This window comes from Daphnia carinata, chromosome 8, assembly GCF_022539665.2.
Source record: "Daphnia carinata strain CSIRO-1 chromosome 8, CSIRO_AGI_Dcar_HiC_V3, whole genome shotgun sequence".
Classification (NCBI taxonomy): domain Eukaryota; kingdom Metazoa; phylum Arthropoda; class Branchiopoda; order Diplostraca; family Daphniidae; genus Daphnia; species Daphnia carinata.
Window position 1 is genome coordinate 1,789,481 of NC_081338.1, and position 25,603 is coordinate 1,815,083.

At 38.2% G+C, this 25,603-nt stretch overlaps 2 protein-coding genes across 2 annotated transcripts; one reads left to right on the plus strand and one right to left on the minus strand.

The window, feature by feature from the left end:
- Nucleotides 1–7,603: 7,603 nt before the first annotated feature.
- On the plus strand, nt 7,604–8,426 carry LOC130704226 (myotrophin-like). The gene is made up of 4 exons (XM_057525696.1): nt 7,604–7,759; nt 7,834–7,944; nt 8,002–8,085; nt 8,208–8,426. The coding sequence occupies exons 1-4, from the start codon at nt 7,691–7,693 to the stop codon at nt 8,292–8,294; spliced, it is 351 nt and encodes a 116-aa protein (XP_057381679.1). The 5' UTR covers nt 7,604–7,690; the 3' UTR covers nt 8,295–8,426.
- A 2,248-nt stretch (nt 8,427–10,674) lies between these two features.
- LOC130704224 (histone-lysine N-methyltransferase SETDB1-like) lies at nt 10,675–15,151 on the minus strand. The gene is made up of 12 exons (XM_057525694.2): nt 14,549–15,151; nt 14,150–14,490; nt 13,818–14,096; nt 13,244–13,696; nt 12,961–13,186; nt 12,467–12,712; nt 12,199–12,404; nt 12,053–12,134; nt 11,912–11,997; nt 11,375–11,627; nt 11,062–11,297; nt 10,675–10,992 (listed from the first exon to the last, which is right to left on the minus strand). Exons 1-12 carry the CDS (start codon nt 15,096–15,098, stop codon nt 10,786–10,788), a joined length of 3,165 nt encoding a protein of 1,054 aa, XP_057381677.1. The 5' UTR covers nt 15,099–15,151; the 3' UTR covers nt 10,675–10,785.
- Nucleotides 15,152–25,603: the final 10,452 nt, after the last annotated feature.

A 25,603-nucleotide genomic window follows, 5' to 3' on the forward strand; every position in this document is an offset into this window, starting at 1 on the left:
CAGACGTCTTTCTGCAACTTGGATGGCAGTCAAAAGTGTGTTGCAGGCGCCTCTTGTGGCACATAAAACCAACTCGAGTCAACATTCCTTGTTGTGTTTGCTCGAGTCGGTAACAATGTCCAGGGCCGGTACGATCAGCTCGACCAGCACGTTGTTTAATATTCCCTTCGCTAAAAAAAAGGAATTACAAACTCTTAGACAAGTGATACTACCAGACGGTTTTTAAGTATGTATAACATGCTATTAATAGAAATATTATATATTCATTAATTTCATAACATTATTTGAAGGATTGCTGTTAGCATTACCTTTCCCTGGATACGCACATTGGGACTTGATACGACACATTGGGACTTGATACGAGACAAGTGGGACTGTTGACTTTGAGTCAACAACAATGGAATTATGAGTTTGTGCTGCGAATGACAAAAGGTTATGTTCATTAATTATTTAATATGCTTAACAGGAATTCTTCCTTGGTCTTACCTTATCCTCCATTTCCACATTTCTTAATAACAGAGACTAAGTGTTGATGTATACTATACGATGTCTTGGATGACGTATGGCAGCAACATTATAAGGAATGGTTTCGATTGCCACATCATACATTAGTGCCTTGAATAATAAAAAGATTAGTAAATTTAAGTAAATAAAACTTGATAGATTTACCTCTGGCATCAGCACATAAACTCTTATAATTTTATTCATCCTTTTTTCTGTAATACAAATAGTAAAATTAATAAGCCGATACGTCATAGAAAAACACATCTATAGTAACGACATTAATTACATATCCTACTTACTTGGCAAAAGTATCTATAAAATAAAAGGTAATAGAATTAAAACAATTAACGTGTACCTGTATTGAGAGTCCATTTGTCGCTAGATCGGGAGTCCGTTTGACCGAGCCTGGTCGAAGATAGGAATTTGGATGAAGGTCCTGAATTGATGTTCCAACGCTGCCCCTGTTACTGTGGATTCGCGGTAAGCCCCCCAAAGCTCATTCCCCAAAATCGATCATCCTCTAGGTAATTAATTGTTGATTGATTTTCTTGGCAACCACGTTCAATCACGCTGGGGATGCGATTTGGGGAGCTAAATGTCCATTTGCTGGTCGGTTGAATCCTATGTTATGGCTGTCAGCCAAGTTCTTCTAGCTTTGCATTCCATTCTAATAATTTTTTTGTAACGGTTTGTAGGGACCCGAGCTGGCCTAGGAGCTATCTAATCAGCGGGCATTGCCTCTTGATTCCCATATTCAATCGTTACGACAGTTGATTGTTTGTCTATTGTGATGACTCCGTTAAGTATTCACCCGCCAAAGCCACCCAGTGGCCAATATCGGCGATAGTTATTGTAGAACATACAACTTGTCACGGGCGTTTAGTTTACTACAGTAAAATACAAGTTACACACTCCGTCGAACGTTCGCTTGATTAACTTACCTCGCCGCTACTCGACAAAGCCCGTAATACGTCATCACATCCATAATGTGAATCACTTCCCTTTTATTTAGTTTAACCTGTTGTACTTGATATTTAGTTTTTCTAGGTCTTGCTGTGTTGACACACCGAAAAGCCATTTGAGAGCTGATTCCTCACCGTCAATAAGGCTACGCAGATTTTACGGCTGGTGTTCAAGGCTTTTTTGACAGTCCTTAATTGCTCTGTCACGCTTTCTAGCTCCTTGGAATATCCATGTAACTTGCTGCTAATTCTTCCGGACGTTATTTTTGTGGCAGAGAACCTTGCGGTTTGAATTTGTCTTCCATTGCCTGTTGCTGGAGTATTTGTGGTTGCAAGTACGCTATTGCAGCTCCGGCCTGACCAAGGTCAGTTACGATTGTCCATGACGCTGAAAGCAACGTCTATGTATTCTTCAAAAATTGTATTTTCACTCAGGATCAGGGCAGTGGTTGTTGGTAGGTTGAAAATTGTGAACAGGAAAATCTGAAATTGTACCAGTTAAGTTAGGTACCTTGCCGGTGGTCTCCTTTTACGTATGGGCCTTCCCGATGGCTGAACGTCGACCTGGGTAGGTGGTTGTACCTTGACGTTAGGGGCCGTTGGATGTTCAGCCGTTGTTCTTTCGTTGTCTGCTACTGTCTGTGGGCTAGGTACGACAGGTACATCTTTTTCATCAATCTACGGATTTTTTCTTCTCTTTCAGTGACCTCTTCCAAATCGGTTGGTACTATCTTTTGCGGAAGCTGTCATCCATTGCGAGCTTCGAAAAATGGTTTCATGCGAATGGTCACAACTGGTGGAGAGGCTTCCGTCGCCAGGACGAACTCCAACTTGGGACAGCTCGTTTTCGTCGTAGGTGGACGCGGTACCGGGTGAACAATACAAGCCCTTGCGATTGTTTGGCGAGCCTTTCCCCACTGGTTCCGAACGTAGTGCTGTGGTTCGATGTTAAAAAAGGGATCTGTGGCGCCGAGATCCAAATCCGACATGCAGAACAGCAGTAAACGAAAATATGAAAATGCAAAGAGAGAAAAAAAAGAAAAAAAGAAAAGCAATAAGCCAAGATAACAGAAAAGGGAGTCCCAACAAATAAGTAAATAAATAGATAAATAAGCAAGCAATACCTAGCGACCTCAATCAAGACCTGGGGACGACAAAACAAAACAAACAAAAAACAGATGTTGAACGCAACCAAGGTGGCGACAAAAACACCACCAAAACACCAGCTCCGACAAAGCAAAAAATAAATAAGAAGCCGAAAAAGACCTCACAGCACAATTCAAAACAAAAGCTTTTCTTTTCCTGGGCGGGAAAAAAGTGAAAAGAAAAAAAAACAATACCCTTCCGCGAAAACAGTTAATAAGAAAAGAAAAAAAAAATATCACACGTAACCAGAAAAATGTGTGGAGTGTCAAAAAACACGAAAGAAAAAAAGAAGCAATTGCAAAACACCAAAGAGGGTCAATGCAAAATCCCTAAGCCTATAGGTGAGGAAGGGGTTAAACTACCTGGGGTCGAATTCTGAACGTCGATTTAAGTCAAGTTTTGTACTTGACTTAGAGTTTTTTATACTTTTCTTTAGGAGTACAATTCTGAACATAACATTTTGAAAGTCAAGTTCATTTCTACACTTGACTTTTGCGTTTTTTGTACTTGACTTTTCCGATTTGTCAAGCCAACAAATTTTTGGATTTACGACCCAAAGTCGTACTTTACTAATGCTAATTGTGTGTGGCTGCACCGCCACTCAAATAAATTGCAGACGAATTTGCCAAAAACATGCAAATGTTAGTGCAAATAAGTAGTAAGTAATAAGTAGTAGTAATAAGTAGTATTAGTAAGCAAATAAGTAGTACATTATTAACAATAATATATAACTGGCAATATGATATTGGCAATAGCCAAACAACAAGTGGGAATAGTGATTACTTATGACAATAATAATAAGCAAATAAGTAAGTAAAAATCTTATTCTATTTGAAGACGAAAAACAGCGAAAATTTTTTTCGATTTTTCCGTGATTCAATTAACTTCGTGGTAGCCGGTGAAATAGGACAGAAACGAAATAGGACAGGAGAAATAGGACTGACTTTTAAAAACTTTTAAGACAGTCCAGTTTCTCCATGGCATCAGACCTATTTCTCCTCGGCATCAGTCCTATTTCACATTAGAAATAGTACTTTATCATTTACTTTGTTCCAAAGGGAACGATGCGCCTCCGATCCGGTAGTAAGAGTAAGGGCGCCGGCTTATATCCATTTCTCTTTTTAAACAACCGATGGCGTTAACTCATTAGATAAATGGTTCACAAAACTTTTTTTTCTTATCCTATTTTAATTTAAATTACAGGAGAACATGAACTATATTGTATTTAATAGAGTTCATTTAACAAAATACTTTTAGACATACTACAGAAATATTTAATACTTATATTGCGCATTATGTGGTCATAACCAACTTTTCCAATTGACCTAATGTTTTACTATTTCTTACATCTATCGTTATATACAGCTCTTACTTATTCTGATTTTGCTCTAATAGTATTTATTAAATGAACTCTATTAGATTCAAAATAATTTATGTTCCCCAGCAATTAAAATTAAAAAAGAATAAAAGATAAAAAATTTGTGAAGCATTTAAATAATGAGTAAACGCCATCGGTTTTTTAAAAAGGAAAATGGATATAAGCCGACGCTCACGCTCGCTCTCGCACCGGATTGGAGGCTCATCGTTCTCCTTGGAACAAGGTAAATGAAATAGGACTATTTCTAAGGTGAAATAGGACTGATGCCGAGGAAATATAGGACTGATGCCATGGAGAAATAGGACTGTCCTAAAAGTTTTTAAAAGTCAGTCCTATTTCTCCCAGTCCTATTTCACCGCCAATCAACTTCATTACAGGCAGACCTGCCACGATCGCGATCTTTTTTTGATCGCGATCACGATCAAAAAATTGATCAGCGATCACATCATTGAAAAATGATCTTGATCGTCGATCAAATAAAAAATTTTGATCGCAATCACGATCATTTTCAGCTGCCACCTATGGACAAAATGCAAAACATTTTTGAATTTTAGTTACTGTTTAGGCTTTCTTGTTTACTATAGTGCTAGATTCGCATTTGAATTGTGATAATAAATTGGATGGCGACAATGTCAGAAGTGAAGAGTTTGCTGACGAAAATCAATACGTGACTTCCAACAAAGCAGGCCTAATGAAAGGTATTATTTCGAATTTGAAATGTTTGATACCTACGCCCATTAAAACTCGTTTCTACGGCTGTAATCTTCAAAGTGACAGACGATTGTTCCGCCACTGAAAGTAGTTTAAAAATATAAGTTAACTTGTGCCATTAGCAGTTTAACTACCCCAAAGAAACTGAATGTTCCCGAGGAATTTTTCAAACATGTTGGGGATGTGGAAGGAAAAAATGCAAGTATGTTTAAGTGTCTATTCCCTGGCTGCGTTCCAAAAAAGAACAAAGATGGATCTCACTTGTGGTTTCTAATTACACAAGACATAATGCAAAAAGACACTATTTGGTAAGTTATTCTAATTTTACAATTGCTTAATAGATTTAATACAAATTGTATCGCACTTCTAGAACATGCTCTAACTCATGAATTGGGTCATCTTCAACGATGGAATGAAGCAGTACAGAAATTAAAAGATGAAGATAATTCTACAACTTTCCTGTCCCTTCAATTCCAACAAAAAGAAATGAAATCATAAAACAACAAGACCTGGACAGATTGGTGCTGGTAAGTGGTAACGAATGACCCGATTTTAATAAGGCAATATTACATGAAGTTAATACAGACATTTGAAATAAGCATAATGCTTTAAAACATTTTGTCGTTGTTTGTTTAAAAAATTAAACGGCAGTTCGTGGCTCTATAATAACCCACATAATATTTCCGTTTGAACAAAATAGGTTATATTTATAATTTCTTGTTATTATCTCGTGCTTTTACGAAATAGGTTCATTACGTATTTTAATAGGTGATTTGCAAATACTGGTTTTCATAATCAAATAAGAATTATGTAGCATTATTTATTTCAATTATTGCAAATATTATTTAAGAAGTTACTTTTTTTAACGCCAGATTGCGAGCATCAGTAAAAAAATTATCGCAAAAAATGATCAGTCATCGATTTCCGATCAAATCATCGTCAAATGATTTGATCGCCGATCACGATCATTGCAGAATGATTTGATCGCTGATCAAAATCAAAAGTTGATCGAACGGCAAGTCTGATTACAGGTATAAATTTGTTTTTGCATAGTAGGCCTACAGCTTGTTGCAAATGATTAGTGATTTGCCTTAGGGTTAGTAACACATCTTTTGAGAAAAAAACAGAAGGGGTACGTATTTTGACATCAATTGATCAAGTTTTAATATCTCTGACCAATTATAATAAATTTACTATTTATTTAATGAATTATACCCGATCATTTATAATTTCCAACGAAAATTCCCCTGGGCCCTTGTTTACATTTTTCGTGCCACATTAGCAACTTAAATGGATTTTCACAAATACAGTACCCGCCCTTAGTATCCGAACACCAAGGGTTTTTGGGGCTTTTTTACACGGTGTCTTATGACGGTAGGGTCCCTTGCGCAAAGGTAAAAAAGGGCCAGTAAAAGTGACGATAAAAAAATAAAATTTTGTTCTGACGTTAATTAAATAATGGGCTATTTGGCACTATTTTTTTTTATTTTTTATCTATAAGACTTTTTGACTTACATGCTAGTCATGTATTATCCGAACACCGCGTTGATCTTATAGGTTGCCTAATGACACTACCTCATTTTTTAGAATTTTTTTTTAATATAAGGAAATGTTTTCTAGATGTCGCAATTACATTAATCGATAGGATATTCATTAAACTATATCCCATTTTAGTAGTATAACTTAATGTCAATTATTTTAAGAACGGGAATTTTTTTAAGTGAAGACTGTGCTAAGTTTTTCCCGTCAAAAATAGTTTATCTTGTTCCCACTTGAGGCGCTGCACTCATTACGCTTTTTCAGACAGCTAATACAGTTTACTGTAAAAGCAGACGTATTTCTGTTTGCTTTTACGTAATGAGTTCAGCGCCTCAAGATGTGAAAAGCGAGTAACGGGTGGAATGAAAAGATGGGGAAATAAAGATGAAAATATTCCGATTGACGACCAGACCTGTTTCGATCAATGAAAAATGTGTTTTACAGAGGCTGAAAAGTTAGATCACCTTATTAATATAACAGCATCTAGCATACGAAAAGAGGCCTACATATAACAACTGATTTGAAGTATGTTAAAATGCACATTCAAAAACTATTAAATCAACTAAGCATTACTAAACCTCGTTATGTATTTGTAATTTTTGCATGCGTAGGTTTTCTTTTTTATGGACTTCAACAAATTAAATAAAATGAACATTTTGGATAACATATCAAATAAACCTGATTAACCTGTGTCCAAATGATGTTGAGGACCATCTCGAAAATGAATGTATCCATCTTAAACCGTTTTTTTCTTCCATAATATCGGATGAGCTTAACAATCAGGTCAAAGAAATGGACAAGAATGGATTCTACGATTACTGCTTCTATTCTTTTGATTGATTTTACGTTCCCGCTTTATATATTAAAAATTTATAGAAGTCCGTGGATTGTTATCTATCTTCCCATACCTTGTCGCCAAACTCCTAAAGTTTCTCTCACCTTCGGTTAGAAATTTTTCTGGCGAATGGTCCTTTAAGGTCTTCAAAAGGGTAAAAAGTGTCTCCCGTTTAAATACTTTAAAACAACGGCTGAGTAATCTATCAACCCCCCACATCGAAACTGATTTTGAACTTAATCGACAACGATACTGTTATTGAAAAATTTGTCTCACAGAAATGCCATCGAAAATGTTAAATCACACTTTAAAAAATAAAGATAAACAATAAACACAGATAAAAATTAAAGCTACCAATACTATCAGTCTCTATCAGTCTGCCACTTGAGTAAAAAAGAGGCCAAAAATGAGGCTGATCCACGGTCCAGTCGACTAAACGGCACTGTTTTAGTTGAGTTTGTTCCGCACTGAGTTTCAGGATTTAGTAGAAGTCTAATGGAGAAGATTTCCGCGTTTTAGAAACTCTGCGTTCCAATACTAGCGTTTACACAACCTTTTTTTTCTATTTGTATCAAATAAGCCTCTTGGTTTGTCTTTCACTTCAGCTGTCAGAAAATGAGCGCTTTAGTCTGGGATATTAAGAATGGGGAATTAGATTCCGTGAAACACGAAATTGAAAACAAGGTAAGCGAAAACTCATGGTTGCTTCAGTAATCAAAACACTATTGAATTTATACTTCTTCTTTGTTCTGTTGTAGGGCATAGATGTAAACCTTGATGTAAATGGGAGACCACTTATTTTGCATGCAGCAGACTACGGACACCATGCCATTGTCAATTACCTGATTTCAAAAGGAGCTGATCCAAATGTAAGTGAAAAAGTTCATGATATGGCAACATTCCTCTTTTATAATCATAATTTAAAGGCAAAGGACTCTTATGGCATATCAGCGTTGTTAGCTGCCATTTGGGAAGGACATACCGAATGTGTTAAAGTTTTAGTAAGCAAGGTAAGCAATGGTTTGTTTTTACCTATGCCGTTTTAATACAGCACCTACTTTTTCCATCTTTGAGTTTTTGCAAAATGGAAAATGACACTGCAAACGCTAGAATTATTTCCTTATATGTTCAGGGTGCCTTGGTGAAAGGAGTATCTCCAGATGGAACGTCATATTATGATGCTGCAAAAAAGGATGAAATTAAAGAGTTACTGAAATAGGAATAATAAAGAACTTGCAAAACACTTTCCTCATTTCAATTCTTGTAATTTTTCATATTCATTTCCTTTCTGCTAGAGGAAAGTTGTTGTAAGAGATCAAATGTTTTAATTATGAAAATACACAGACTTATCGTTATTTATGCACATCTTCAGTATCAGCCATTGCAACTCTATTCATAATTCATTTGTGCCTCTGGGGGCACTGATGGTTCAAGCAACTTAAAACTAATTAGCAAGTTACCACAAATTCCAACAATAAATAGCAATCAACAATAACGCTTGTATGGCGACACCCAGAAATTGATTGTAATTGGCTAATTGCCAATTAGCCAATTACATCAATACATCAATAATAATATGTAATTCAATAATATTAAGAGAGCTTAGAGCCCTTATTGTGTGTCACATTGATATTTGTCCTATCGTATTTCCATTATTGTAACAGCAAAAGTTTCCTGAGTCATATTGTGTAAGGCAGCACTGTATCATTGACTTTGCAGTTATAAATAACGCGTTCAAGGCTAAAACGTAATTTATTTTCTTGGACCAATAGATTGGCAATTGAGATGTACGAAAAGCATATCAGGAATGAACTAAAATAGTTTACAAAAAGGCTGCATGATATTTATGTATTCCGTTAAAAAAATGTAATATTGTTGCAATGCAAGAAGTCTACATAGAAATAGTCTCATTGAAACACCTACAGTTACTTCTGTGGGAATAAACTCCAGAACCCCAGCCTTATCACGCACATTTGCGATAAATATAAAACAACTCAAGCGATTGGCCAAAAAGCTATCCGGTTGACGCGGGCTCGAGTAGCCTACTTTGTCTTGTCTCTCTGTATTTTCATTATTTCCATATTTACGTTTTTGCAGAATTTAAAACGCCTATAAAATGAAGATCGAAATTTCAAATAATATAACAAAACAAAAATGCAGTTCACACTTCAGATAGTAAATGTATGATTCTTAAAGTCTATACTTTTTTTCTACTTTGTTAGGTTTATTGCAATTTTATCGATTCAGACAGTGTTTGGAAGAAAACTTAATTCAAACTCAATCAAAATGCGAAAGTTTAGCTAAAACAAATAACGGAGCTGCAATCCAGAAAATTAGCAGAGCAGTATCCTACCGAATAAAGCTACCGATTGAGAAGAAAAAGATGGGCCTCGACGGGTTAACCCTTTAAACCGCAATGATTAACCCGAAAAAACGGCTCTGACCAGGGTGATACTTTTCAGGTGGTTCCGTTCAGTGCGCTGAATCTCATGTAACCACGACCGACTCGCCGCCGTCTTGAAAATTGGCTCCCTAACTGATGCTAAATACAAAAGAAGGAGCCTGATACACTTAACAGTGAATGTGACCTCCTAATGCTGTAGGTCAACGATACTTAATTGCTTCTTAAATCTTTATAGGATACTTCAGTAATTTAAATGCAGTGATTCGACTGACCACCCATGTCTCTTTTGTCCAAAACCATGGCACCATATACTCCACTTGCTGTTTGACTGGCAGGGCTCTGATCCTATTCGATAAACGATTTCGGATCATCTTTCTGTATTTAAAATTTAAATATAATTCTTTGAATACTGTATCGATTGAAGAGTAGTTAAATTTAAACACATGGCGCTATGGATATTCATCAATACCGCCCTAAATGGGTGGAGCCCTAATTACTGAAAGTTTGATAAGTGGTAATAAAATGGCAAACACCAGAACAGGGATAGTTTTTATCTACGAGAAAATTGTTAAAATGGCGTTCCGAAGAGCTCGGTAGTAAACTTGCTTACACAATTATTTAGAATTACAGTCAAAGCAGAGAGCCGTTAGTGGAGGTACCTTACACAGTAGCTTTTTTCACCGTCGTTTCAGCGGAGTTTGTCTACTACCATCCTGTAACTCCATTAAGAATTCCCGCTACGGAATCTCTTCCCTCCTCCTTTTTAGAAAGGCTAATACGGTATGGTAGTGGACGAAGCACGCTCAAAGAACGGTGAGAAAAGTCATGTGGTAGACATTTTTACCCACGACTTTATGTTCGGCATTGGCAAATTCTAGCGCGTGAGTTAATAATGCCTCCTTAAATACTAATAAAACAAACATTACCTAGTTGAACAGTGAGACAAATAAGGAAGTCAACGAAAACGTATTTTAAAAATATAAAAGGCATTGTATTACGTCGGTCAAAATTCAAAAACTTGCAAAGCAAATGAGAAAAATGCATAATGACAACGAGCTTAACCCTATGATTTATACGGTCAAAGAAGCTAGAAATTCAATTCAAGTTTTTGTTTCCTCTAGTAAACATGCTTCCAATGAAAGTTCATTGTAAATGGAACAATCTTTGGCGTATCACCCATTGATCAGAATAATGATGCACTCAATGCGATTTATTTTCATTTAAAGATGGACGACATCTTATAGCATTATTTGATTGAAAAAAAAAAAAAACATGGAAAAAAACTCTAAACGACAAAGACGATGAATTAGAGTAACCTTCCTCGGCATTCTTTTGCTCCACAATGACAGAATAATTTTTTATCTGGCACGCTGTCAACTTGATAACTATAGTCCCACGTAAGTTCAGTACCGGCACGGATAAAGACGTGAGCGAAGAATCCTACCCATGGAAAACGCAAATCTTGTGTATCCACAAAAATATTCTGGACGAAAACGTTTGGTTTGCAGCAGTGCTGGATCGAAAAAAAATATATATATTAAAGCTGATTTGAATGGCATGCAACTTTCCCGATCGTCTTTACGTTTAGATATCTTCCAATATTGCCGGTACTCTTGGCATCCATAACGTAACAATGTTCATTAGGACCATAGAGTTCACGGGTCTTCTTTTGGCAATCATCCTTCTTTACCAATCTGGCAACTGTTGACGGCAGTGTAGGAGGCGACATTGCTTCTGAACACGCTGAATCGTTGATCCCGTTTTCCGCTGGCACCGAACTTTTCGATTCGGAAATATCCGAAGAGCCCACTGAATTACCTTCTCAGCAACGGTTAATAAAACAAAAAGTTTGTATAAGACCAGGCAGACTAAGTAACATGAACCACAGATCTCACCACTGCTGGACGATTGAGAAATATCGCTGCAGTAGTCAATATCGATATCAACCTCACTTTCGTAGCCGTCTTTAGCTTGTTCTATGCTTTCAATAAGGTCCAATTCGGCCAAATATTCATCACCAAATTGTTTTCCGTCAACATTGGCTTCTTGCTCCGTCAGTAGCTGACCCGCATAGACGCAAATAAATTGACCTTTGGGGATATCATCGAGGCAACGGATGCCCCATCCTCGTCTCTCCGTCCGAAACAACTGAAAAAAATTTATATATGTAAAGAAATTAAAAAAAAAAAAAAAAAAAAGGAGTAAGAGTAACGGGAAAAGAATAAAGAAAAAAAATAAAATAGATAAAACTAAATAAATATACATATAATAAATAAATAAACGAATGATGAATGCAAGAAAAAAAAGGTGCCAAATACAAAACAGGCAAACAAATAAAAATTACTTATTAAACAAATAATTGGAATAATGAGAATTTAATTAACTATACTTACACACTGCTATTTCGAATTACGAAAAGCAGCAAATTTTACCTGTAAACGCAAATGCAATGGCCTCTGTGCCACCCTATTGATGCAAGTTTTACGACACGAGCAGCGCGAATTACATTCATATACACCTGAAAATGAACGAGTTTGCAGCGTCTGTTACAGTGAAAACCATTAGCTATATACCAGTGACTACATTCTGCATAAGCCGACGATATTGATATCCAGCATTTGGATCTATTTTCCCACTAGGTCCCCAACTAGTTGCCTGTTTGGAGAGAAAATCGAGAATTGAGATTAGGAGGATTTCAGAAAATCGAAACTTTCTATACCGTTATTGTGAGTTGCCAACACTGACACTTTTCCTTATTCTGACAATCATCGGTGCAATCACAACAAACGAGGAAGTTGGGATCCAAATTAAGATTTACATCCTCTCGAGGTATCCGCTCCGTGCAGTACTCGACATATTCAGGATTACTTCGATCAATGGAATTAACACAGGAAACGCGAACATTTTCCTTGCCGTACGTTATGTCTAACATTAAAGATATACTTGGTAAACCTAGGAAGTTTGATTCGATAAATATTTTTGCATACCATTGATTTTGCTATAGACCACTTCTGGCTCAAATTCTGTAAAGCAATGTACAAAGTTATCGAAGCAAAACAGATCTACCCCAAGTTCGCTCTCAGTCAAACGAAGGTAGCGATGTACTTCATCCATGTTCCGCATGCGACGGCCGCAAGGAGCACGATAAATAATGCTCAGGCGTTCTCCGTGTCGCTGTTTAGCCACTTCCCGAGACCAACCGCAGGACATGGGAATCGAAAGGGGATTGAGATCTAAATGAATTCAAAGACGAAAACAGTTTTTTAGACAACAAATGCGGATCGAAATACCGTATGATGTAAGATTCCATTTTCATATTTCTTTTTTTTTTTTTTTTGAAGCAAAGGCTAAACTTAATTTTTCACTTCTGAGGTTTACTATTTGGGTAATTTAAAGTTAACGAAAACATTTTTGAATAATAGTTTCATTAACGAAATTTAGATTTACAAGATTATGCTTCAATGAGTTAGAAAAAAATCACTTTTTTTGTCTCCATCGGCGTATGGATAGTCTTCCACGCACTTGCTACCGCACTGATGGGGCTCAAAATCGACATGCTGATACGTTTCGTTAGGTCGGGCTCTAAATCTTCCTTTGTGCTCAGCATTCACTGTTACATCGTCCATACGGTGGGATGTCGAGGGTGAAACGGAAAGTGGTTTAAAAATCTTGGAGGTGCTTTTACGCGCGACAGCTCGAACCACATTCTAAGTGAAAAATTGACAGGGTAATAAGTTGGCCAAAATTTTTAATTTGAATATTACCTCTCTTGATGAAGAAGACGCAGAAGGCAATGAAATAGAAACTGAGCTATTTAACGGAGTTCGGTCTACATCTCCACGAGTATATTCGACATATGGGGCATTCTTTTTCTTATGAACCAGAGCCATATTATGAGTGGGCCTTGTGGCACCTTGGTTTTTCCTGGCTTCAGCATTGGCAAGTAGATCGAACAAGGGATGAAGGCGAGTTGAACCTCTGTAAATCCACTCAAACCGGTTTTCAGAGGCGAAATATATGTTGGCCAACGAGGCATCAACTGATTCTACGCGCCCTTGAAACCAATGTCCGTTCAATTCTGTTTTGACCGTCTGGCCGCGTTGTAACTTTACCATTGCACGTTCAGGATATTGTTTTAGGTAGTTAGATACAAATGAGCGAGAGTTCATGTGGATGTCGTGCCAAACATCTCGCGAACTGTGACACACCATGGTAACCTGTTGGATATCTTTTTATCGTAAATCATATCAGGTTAAATGAAAAAAAAGGAAAATACCTACAAAAATAATGTTTGTAACGTAACATTTTATATGAAAGATAAAATTTCAGTAAGTGTACCTGCTCATGTGTGCAGTACTGTGCATATCCATCATCAAAAAATATCAGGTACCGATACTGGTTCAGTGTTTTGGGTGCTTCTGCCACTACTCCAGCATAATACGAAGAGGGTTTCAGTTTCCCATCTTTGTCTTCGACATATTGTGCAACGACTCGTGACCCAACGGTTAATTGGACTGGGCTTGGCTCAGCGTATGCGAGATATTTCAATGGGAATGTTCGTGGTTTACCACCCGTATCGAAACGAATAACGTACAGCGTTTCCGGATTCTCTTTGACCTAAATAATGAGTAAATGCATCCGAAAATTGTTAAAGAAAAACTGAAGTTTACCCTTATCACTCGTCCTTTTCCCCATGGAGCCAAAAGCGAAGATCTCATCGCAAAGATAGGTTGATTAACTTTGATGGGTACATGGATAAACATGCCACTGGGTGGGAGGGTGATTTGTTTGCAGATGGACGGTGACGACAATATAGCCTCAGACGTAACGGTTGTGTTGTTATGTTTCGTCACATTTCCTTGGGTATCAACGTCAATAGAATCAACAAGGAAAACTTTTGGCTCATGTGAAGAGTAAAGTTCCCTTCGGAGAGCATCCAAATTTTTCTCTAGTTTTGAATGGGACACATCTATTTCTGCCATCTTATCTTTACTTTTGCTCCACCTTTGCTCTATGATAATGGTTTAAAAAATTTACAGCACTATACATTAACATTAGCAAATGCTTACCCAAATGTTCAAATGAAGCATCAACTTGTTCATTGAATCTATACTTCTCCATTAGATGACTTACAAACTTATCAATATCTCCCTCGACTTCCATTTCTTCAAGGCTTTCTATAGATTCTTCTGAGTAGTCTTCATCATCAATAGTAACCATTTGGTTTTTGGGTTTCTTTGGACCTAACGCTATACTCTTATGATCACACAGCATTTTTAGTAGAATATTTTGGTGATTTTCAGCATCCCTGTAGCACCTTTGGCAAACCTTTCTAACACTATGTGTTTCCACTTTAAGACCAAAATAAGCACACACAAAATATGGGGCTATCAGAAGATTTTCTGTACTTCCACAATCAGGATTAGAACACATTTTCAAATGTAATTTGTTCACCAGCTTATCCTCATTTCCATTGGAAGAGTGCTTCATGGTATCTTCAGAGTCATTTACACTAAACTTTTCTACGCTACACCGTTTACAATTTGATCCTTTATGACTCAAGCCACAATCATAACCCTCACTGCATTTGGCTCCTGAATTGTTAGATGAATGAGCCATTTACGAAAATTAAATTCATGGTCAATTACACCCAAAAAGGCTAGAAATACTGGGAAAGCTGATATTCACAAATGCTATGGCTAGAGAAAAGTGCGGAAGCGGACTGCGGCCTGGGGAAACTGCGGACCTTTAGCTGCAGACTGGTTCGAAAATTGCAGCAGTCGGCAGTTTACGGGTCAGCGTAAAATGCGGACGTGGACCGCGGACTGTGGACTGGAAAAACTGCGGACTTTTACCTACGGACTGTCACCAAATTTTTTACGGTAGTCCGCAGTTTATCCATACCACAACGGTCCGCAGTCCGCGTATTATACGGAAATACAGTATAGCATATGGGATACGCCTGAACAGACAGAAATGCGAAGAGAAGATTTCACAATAAAGATATCACATTTATGAGCGTGATTTAATTAAGCAACATGTTTTTAGGGGAAAATTATCAACAAGCGATGAAGCGCTATTTAAATATAAGGATGGCTGTAAAATTTTAGTTTTAATTAGAAGATGACCGTATGTCAAAGTAGGATAATTTTTACTTTACGATGACCAACCCTATTTGTGTCAAATGTGTTTATCAGTTAATAAATTACCCTGAGACAGAAACTACTATTTATTTTCGTATGTCTAATAAACAGTATGTTGATTTCATTATAATTAAGTTTCTTATGTAAGTATTTAATAATTTAAATACCGATATCAGGGGTATTGTAATGGGGACCGGGTAGGCAATGGGTATTGTAATGTAAGTCCGCAAAATGCCAGTCCGCTGTTTACCCTACCCATTCCGCAATTTTCAACGGTACACGTACGAAACGGTCCGCATTTTACCATGAGAACCACAAGTATTTTTTCAAAAATTTGCTGACAGTCCGCAGGTAAAAGTCCGCAGTTTTTCCCGTCCACAGTCCGCGGTCCGCGTCCGCATTTTACGCTGGCCCGCAGTTTACCCATAGCCTAACAGACGGCAGTCCGCGTGTTATACGGGGATACCGTATAGCATACCCCATAAACATTGGGGCGGGCAATTAAGCATCGTGCTTGATATGACAGATCAGATAGATCTGTGTTCTTGAAGCGATCATATTAGTTATCAAGGTACTTGGCAAAATTTTAATCGAACAAAAAAATAAATTATTATATTGGTAGAATCTATTGCAATCAAATATTTCGTTGCTATAACGGCATTTTCCCTCATTGCAATAACATTTTTTTTTCACTATTGAACGAAAGATTTCGTTGCACTAAAAATTATTTCCCTCTATTGTAACGAAAGATTAAAACACTTCTAATACTTAGAAATTATATTATTACTAATAAAAATTAATATGCTTTAAACATACATAGGCGTGTTACTGTGTGTGGTTGTTTATGCCTGTATAATTTTGTGTGCTATGTTTGGTATGCTAGTGTCCATTTTTTCTTCTTGATGTATTAGTGTTCCTCGTGTCTTGGTTAAGATGAATTATTAAAGTACATGCTAGTCTTTAATTATTATTTTTTAGCCTTTTTTTCCATCCGCCAAATCCTTTTTATTCTTTCCATCCGCCTACGCCTTTCTGAGGCGTAGGCGTACTATATATGATACACTATTATTAAAATATGTTGATTATTTAGTAATAATTAATTTTATACTGTATAGTTTCTTAGTAGCAAAGGTCTTTTAATCTTTCGTTACAATAGGATGCAACAACTTTTAATGCGCCGAAATCCTTCGTTGCAATAGGTTCTATACTTATTACATTTTCTTAGGCAAAATTAAAGGATGATATCCGAAGTATTCCGAGACATAATAAACACATTACATTCATGATTTGTTTTGATTGTGCAGCAGAGCGGAAAGTTATCGACAAGTAATGAAGTGCCATTGAAGTACAAGGATGAAGGTATGTCTTAATTAGAAAATATCTGCAAGCCAAAGAAGGCAAGCTTTACGTTGCAATGATCCAACCACATGTGTGCCAAACTGCGATTTACTACAGAATTTTCAATAAACAATATGTTGCATTAATTAAAATTCTCGTTGGTTATTTAAATACTTGATAATTTTCATACCGATATAAAAGGGATCGTAATTGAGTTTGGATATGTAATGGGCATTGCAATGCAAGTCCGCAACATATCGGTTGGTTATTTACCCTGCCCGATTCGCACTTTCGAATGGTAAACGTAGAAAGTGTTCCGCATTTTACTACAAAGTCCGCGAAAAAATTGTCAAAAATTTCGTACCAGTCCGCAGCTAAAAGTTCGCCGTTTATCCAGTCCGCAGTCTGCAGTCCGCCCCCGGATTTTACAATGACCTTTGGCTGTGCATATTTTGCAGAACTGTTGTTCGAATGATTTCTCTGGCGATAATCGGTAACGAGTGATAATAATGAAAAAAACAGTCGGTGAAAAATGTTTTGTTGAAAATTTGGATTTTTGATTTTTTACCGTTTACTTCCCTATTGTTGTTGGGTGCTACCTAGCGGATAAGAAATTTACTTTTCATGGTAAGCTTACTTTTAGGGTAAGTAAATACGAGGGCCTTGCTAAAAAGTCTCTTCAGCATTCATAGTCGTCATTAAATAATCGAATAAAAATATTATAGGAAAATTAGAAATATTCATTACCTTGTCACGTGATCAGTAATGAAATGTCATTCTGGGTCATCCACTTTTGTTGTAGAATCCTGCTCTTGGTAAAGAAGTTGAGGAATTGTTAAAATGTTAAGTTACAAATAATTTGTTCTTCAGCCCTTCAACCTTTGCTGTAATAGCATTTTATTAAATGAACTCTATTAGATACAACGTAGTTCATGTCCAGCTGCAATTCAAATTAAAATAGGATAAGAAATAAATGTTTAGTTAACCATTTAAATAATGAATTAACACCATCGATCTTTCAAATGGAAAAAGGATACAAGCAGACGCTCTTACGCAATGTATCGAAGCCTCGTTCGTCGGATTGGAGGCTCATCGTCCCTGTAGAAATAAGGGTGAAGGAATAGGACTATCTCTAAGAAAAAATAGGACCAGTGCCACGGAGAGATAGGGCTGTCCTAAAAGATTTTTAAAGGCAGTCATTTTTGTACCGGAGAAATAGTACTGGAAATCTTCAGTCCTAATTTTCCAGTCCTATTTAGTTTCAGTCCTATTTCACCGCCAATCAAATACACAGATTATGAATATAGTATTTATACAATAATCGCCGTTAGTGTCCGAATGCCCACCGTTTCCAGAGCTCTTTAACAAGTCTTCTTACTCCTGCGGGGTGACCTGCCTCGATAAAAAGAAAGGAGAGAAAAAATCGCCAAATATTAATGAAAATTTCGTCAACTGCTAATCTAAGAACGGGATATTTTGTGCAATTAAAAAAAATTATCCCCAATGATTATTGAGGAGAATGCTAGTCAACAAGCCTCTGATCATCACCTTCGTCAACACGGTGGCTTATGGCATAACCATCAGTGGTTGGCCGAATCCATTTCAAATCAGATTGGGATCACAACCAAATAGAATAAAACTTTAAGCGATTTAAAAAATAACAAATCAAAATAGTTTATGATTTTTTATTAAGAATAAGAACCAGGAACAAGAATCAATGAATCTGGACCCGAATATAAAATGAGAATCAACGAAACGAGAAAACCAGGAGTTCTTGGATTCCAAGGTGTAAAGTGTTCAAGTGTATAAACCTGCGTGAGACTGTGCTGATAATAAATCCTGACTAAAAAATATACTGCATATTAACATGGTAGAATTGACACGGAAGCATAAGTTTCTTAAGTTGAATTAACTTAGCAATAGTTAAGTAACATAAAATGTTCTCGACTAAACGTTTGCGACTTGCGGTCAACACAAGTTGACCTGCACTAAACATTCTCGCGTCGGAAGTTGACGATATAAGGCTGTGGTATATTCCAAGAACAAGTCTTTGACTAAAAAAAAAAAGTTCAAGTTCCTTAAGGGTGGCAGTATGTTTTATGCGGAATGAAATTTGTGTTCATCTCTTGACTGTTAAACGGGCCGGCAACCCGTTTACCCTTTTCATAGACCTGTGTTTCGTGTATTACGTTCGTGGGCTGGCAACCCATAAAATCGAGGAGAAATAAACTACGTTTAAAACATTATTCAATGCCTAAATTTGTGTCTACGGAACAACGAAGGTTTCACTTCTAAAGTAAGTTCTAAACCTATTTCTTAAAAAAAACTATGTTAAGCCTTTGACTTTTATGTATTGGTAGTGTACCTGTATTCGATATAGGTGAGCGTTTCACGGCGGACGAAAGACCCAAATCGATTCGGTTGAATTTTAGGACTGAAAATTATCTAGAGCTCCTCCTTTATTTTAAAATACAAGGTAGTAAGCAATCAAGGAGGTTGTTCTTCTCTCTTTGCAATATTTCAAGATAAGCTGCCATTGGTTTCCGGAGATTTTTATTTTTCTAAATAAATTTTTTTTTTTACAACAAGAAATTCTTTTAGTATTGTTCAATCCTCATTTTCAGCACATCTAGTTGCATTTTCGAGATGTTTTCATCTAATGGAGATTGATCTTTGGAAGGAAATCCGATTGGCGGAGAAAAAGGCCCAGACGAAAAAGGCCCAGACGAAAAAGGCCCGCGAAAAAGGCTCAGACGAAAAAGGCCCATACAAAAAAGGCCCACTTTATTCCAAATTTTAAAGTGGGCCTTTTTCTCCATTAAACTGGGCCTTTTTCTCCGCTTAATTTCCATGTTCCTAAATCTTTATTGAGTTTCCAAAAAGTATTTCCCACTTCCTATTCCGTGGAAGTTGGAATATATAAAGGTTGCTGAAACCGTGACCATCTATAAGGTTTGCCCATATGAAACAATGTTAGCGTATATACGCTAGTTAATCTTTGATTATTTATTATGTAGCTATCGGATTTCGGATTATGTTAGTATTTATCTATTGCTAATATCCCGTTAAATAAAGTTCATTTTTCACAATTTTTGTTTATTGAACTACTTTAGCTTCTTTAAATATAATATAAGAATTAAAAGTTTTCCGCACTTAGCCTTGTTCTGTCCACCCTCTTTGATCATTCCCCCCAACTCTAAATCCATCTTCATTATAACTTCTCTTTGTCGATACTTATTCCATAGGTTAAGACCCTGATTTGTTATGAATACGGAAACTGAATGAGTTCCGCGGGGCTTTTGTGGTTGCTGGGAACAAAGATATTGTCACACTGGACTTTACTTAATGAATTGTATTGAATTAAAAGGGGAAAATACAATGCATAACAGAAAGGAGGAATCACTACACTTTACTTGACTGAAATACAGGAACGTGAAGAGAACTTACTTGAGAACTTGAGTAGGACTTAAGATCTATCAGGAACTAACAAGAACTAACTTAGGGTAAAAAATGTATGGGCTTTTATACCCTCGTGAAGGATATACGCCCTATCTCTAGGGTTGAACGAATTCTAGGGAATGCCACATTTTACTAATTATTGGCGTGTCGTAGCGCCTCTTTTCAAGGGAAACTGTGCTGCAAACAATTAAATGTTGGCTGACGCCCCTTTCCAGAAATGGCAATCACAATGCTATCTTTCCCTCGCGACAGGTCCCCCTTCTTCAAGACAGGCGACCCGACTGTACTAACAATCATTAAAAAGGTAAACACGGGCATGAACAAAATATTAGGAAAAGATACCCGTAATTTTCAAAATAACCCCAAGGCTAATAGAGAGTGAGTAACTATAGTAATAAAAAAGCATACGATAGAGCGAGGTCGCTTTAATACGGTGAAGGGACAACTACAGTAAAGGTCAATCGTACAAAAGCGCGCGGTCGCATTATAGAGGTGAAGGGACAACTATAGTAGAAGACAGGCATACGGTAAAGCGTGGTCGCTTTGGAGAGGTAGAAGAACGACTACAATAGAAGTCAAGCATACAATGAAATGTGCTTTTATCGAAAAGGAATTTTCTAGCACTACAAACGTAATAAGGACGACTATAATTAGCATTTCACACCTAAAGGTGTGAAAAAAGGTAAACTACGACGTTATGATGCATAAGAAATTCAACTGCTGCCTTCCGTCTTTAGTTCGTTTCTTGCTTTTGACAAAAAAATGTTTACTCTTCAGTTTGTTCTTGAAAATCTGCGTTTTGTGGAATGTGCGCTTGTGAGTTTCGCGAGTGCGTTTTCCAGTTTTAGGAGCCCTTTCGTTCGCCTAAATCCGTACGACCGTGCGGAGTTTGTGGTGGTTTTAACGAAAATGATCAATGACAACGTTGATTTGGGCTCTCCCTTGGTCGTTGATGCTCCATGGATCAACGATTATTACTACAGGTAAGTACTTCTTCTTTGATTGGTTTTTTAGTTCCACACTGACGTTTCTCTCCTCTTTTTTAGCACGTATCCTGGGTATGCCAAATACCGGGATTACTTTTGCCATCTTCATGCGCGTCTCCTTTGGTGGTTAGAGTCCAATCAGGACATCTACCACCCGACTCCCCGCCGCTCTGACTTTTACAGAGAGGTGACGCAAGCTGAAGTGCAGGCCAGGGTAGATGCTCGGCTTGTTTGGCTTGAGGTTTTGAACGCTCAAGCAGAGGAACATGAAGCTGAAACCAACAATTTTTTAAATTATCTCGTTAACCGAGGCGCATAATTGTACATTTTTTTTTTTGTTCTTTGACAATAAACTTTTTTCACTTTTAACACAGCAGTTATTTTTCTTGTTTATCACTAACGATTTCCTTTTTAGAGATTTTCAGTCTCCATTTCATCCCTCCCGGGGTCTCCGGGTGGAGCGTCTTCGCACTGTTCATGAGCGATAAGACGCTTGTGTAACATGTAGAATTTAAGCACTAGGAGCACTATTCCACATGTTAGGAAAATATTGAAAGCCACTAACTCGAAAGGGTAACGAGTAAGGTAAAATTCTTTTTGTTTTTCTTTTTCCAAAATTAAATTTTGAATTTGCTCTCCCGTCATTTCAGACGACAACGTTGCTTGAGCGTTGCGATGGAGCAGCTGACTGATTATGTCTACCGACGTATTGTTTTCTCGTGGAAGCTCGACGAAATTGTGCTTTTTCCCTTCGGTTTCTTGGACATCTTGTGCAAAGATTTTCACTGTTGGAAGCACAATTGCTTGTAGTTTTGGCGCTGTTACACTTCCTTCCATGCTGGCTGGGAATACCCATTCTTCTGTTCGAGCGGTGCATCCCAAAGGTACTTCAAACATTCCTACAGCTGGTAACGTTGTTGTTCTCAAAGGTGGCTGCTCCCCTCCCGCTGGACACGAAAACACAATCTCGTGCGGCTTTGTTGCGGAATAGACCCATTGATTGGATCCCATGTAAACCACTTCAGGTCCACGCCAGTCTGTGAATTTCTTTTTACACTGTGTGTTGATTCGGGCCGAATCGTTTAAGAAGACAGCCATTGCACACGACTTTCGGGTTGTTCTCTTGCTAATTCCGGTATGAAATTTACACAACGGTCTTCCTATTTTGCTGCAATCTTTAACATCTTCTTTGGATAGTTCCAGATACGTTTCGAGGTCGGCGGACACAGCAAGGTACTCTGGTAGATTTCCGAGCGAGACGCCATGTGTTCCGTTGTCTGTAGATGCCGGAAGGTTGATTATTTCGAAAAGCTTGAACTGCTGGCTGTGATCGAAGATGGGAACATTTATGAAGAGGCGAAACGAGTTTTCCATGGCCGCCACCGTGACGGTTGATTCTCTGTAGGCGACCCAAAGCTCCTCGCTGGAGATAGACCATCCTCTTGGTAATTTCTCGTTTATTATTTTAATGACTTTGTTGAATCTTGCTGGCGAAACAATTTGTGGTGCCAAATGTCCGTTGGCCAACAGACTGAAGCCGACGTCGAGACTATCGGCCAAATGTTGTAGCCACTGCAAGATCTGATTCATCGCTTCAAATGTTTCGTCCAGTTGGATGTAATATTCGAAGTGATTTAGTTCTAACTCTTCCATCTTCACCACTCTGTCCATGAGGTTTGTTGTCACATTGCTTAGCATGGAATACTGGCCTCGCAGTTCTCTGATGAGTTTTGCGTTTGTTCTGGATTCCCAAAGTGATTCATTTACAATTGTTGCTTGCTTATCGATGATGTGAATTACTTCTCTCTGATCTCGAGCAACAAGTTGTACTTGATTATTTAATTCTTCTAAATCTTTCTGTGTTGAAACTCCAAACAGCCATTTCAGGATTGACCCTCCACCGTCGACAAGGCTTCGAGGACTTCTTTGGTTAGTATTCAATGCTTTTCTGATGTTTGTCAATCGGTCTGCTACATTTTCCATTCCTCTTAGGATTGTTTCTGTTCTGCTAGCGATTCTTCTGGCTGCTATTTGTTGTGGCCGTGACCCTGTATTCTTCCACTTCTGTGCTACTTCCTGCTGCTGGGTTAACTTCTGCTTCAAGTATGCTGTTGCTGTATCAGCTACTCCCAAGTCAAGGTCTGTTACGATGGTCCACGATGATTCACTGAACGCCACATCAGTTTGTTGTTTGAAAATTGCATTTTCTCTCAGGATCAGCGAGTTGGTTGACAGCGGCCCAATCAGGAAAATGAGGAACGGCACCAATAGAGTTAAATATCTGGCCGGAGGTCTTCTGCTACGAGTGGGTCTTCTCGTTGAAGCTGGCGTGATTGGTTCTGGAGCGGGCGTGACCACGTCGTTTTCCTCGGTGCTTGATGATGGATTACTCTGCTCAATTGGTGCTTCTTCTGAGTTGGCCTGAGCTTGTGGATCAGTTGAAGCAGGTGTTTCTTGTGTTTCTGCTTCTAGATGATTCTCATCTTCTTTTTCTGCCGCTTCTTCGGTGATGCTAGGACCTGACACAGCTTCATGGAATGATTTCATCCGAACCACGTGAACGATATCCGTTTTACCTCGGCCGGTTGCCGATATCACTTCATAGTTCACTGGAGTGGTTTGTCTTAACACTTTGAATGGTCCAAGCCAACGATGAAGAAGTTTTTCTGATTTTCCCACTTTACGCACAGGCTTGTAAATCAACACTAAATCTCCTTCTTTGAATGTCAGTTCTCTATGACGTGCATCGTAAGTTTCTTTTTGCTTTTGCCGCACACTCTCCATTCTAATTTTCACTTTCTCTCTAGCTGCTGCTAAGTCGGCAATTAAACGATCTGCATATCCCACTGCCGCTTCTTCTTCTTCCAACAACGGGTTTGGGTCTGCTTCCAACTCCAAGTCAATGGGAAGTCTTGGTTCACGTCCGTAGAGGAGGAAGAATGGTGAGTACCCCGTAGACTCTTGTCTAGCCGTGTTGTATGCGAAGCACACGTACTGCAAGGTTTCATCCCAATCCCGTTGATCACTGCTGACGTACATTGACAGCATTGCAGCCAATGTATGGTTCATTCTTTCCACTGCTCCATTTGCCTGGGGGTGGTAACTGGAAGTCGTCTTGTGGTTGGTGAGTAGTTTCTTGACGACAGCTTGAGTTAGGTCGGCGATGAAGCACTTTCCCCGATCCGTGATGATTTGTTCTGGAGCCCCATGGCGTAGAAAGATTTGTTGAACGAAGAACTCTGCCACGTCATCTGCCTTTCCAGTGGGCATAGCTTTCAACTCTACCCATTTGGTCAGGTAATCTACTGCCACTATAATCATTCTGTTTCCTTTTGTGGAGAGCGGGAATGGCCCTAGAAGGTCCATTCCTACTTTTTGAAACGGTCTTTCCACTTTAATGCATTGTAGAAGTCCTGGAGGTTTGTCTGGGACTCCTTTTCTGCTCTGACAGTGTACGCAGCTCTGCACATGACGTACTATGTCTAGTGTCATCTTCGGCCAGTAGTAACGATCACTAATTTTTTGCAGAGTGCGACTGATTCCAAGGGGACCGGAAACGATGTCGTCATGGTAGGCGTATAGGATTCTTTCACGATACTCTACAGGTACGCACAATCTTCTATAACTTTTCCCATTCTTTATAGTTTCTTTGTAGAGTTTGCCATCGTTGATCACGAAATTTTTCACTCTTGCTTTTCCACTTTGGATTTTTTGTATTAGCTGATTCCAATTACTGCAGGCTTTTTGTTTGTCTGCCAGGGACTCGTTTTCTTCTTCAGCGAGTGTTAGGTCATCAGTTAGTGCCCCTATGACGACACAGCGGTCGTCTTCTTGCTCCTCTGTCTTTGGTAGTGGATTTCTTGAAAGACAATCTGCGTTGTCGTGCGTTTTTCCACTGCGGTATACGATCGTGATATCGTATTCTTGTAGCGACAAGCTCCAACGTGCTAAACGACCTGCTAGGTCTTTTTTGCTCATCAACCAACACAGTGCTTGATGATCTGTGACGACTTTCACTTTGCAGCCCCACACAAAACATCTAAACTTGGAGAGACACCACACTAATGCAAGACACTCTTTTTCAGTTATCGAATAGTTCACTTCCGATTTAGTCAGTAAACGGCTTGCGTATGCGATAGGACGTTCTGCCTCATCAATACGCTGGGCTAGCACACCTCCAATCCCGTATCCGCAGGCG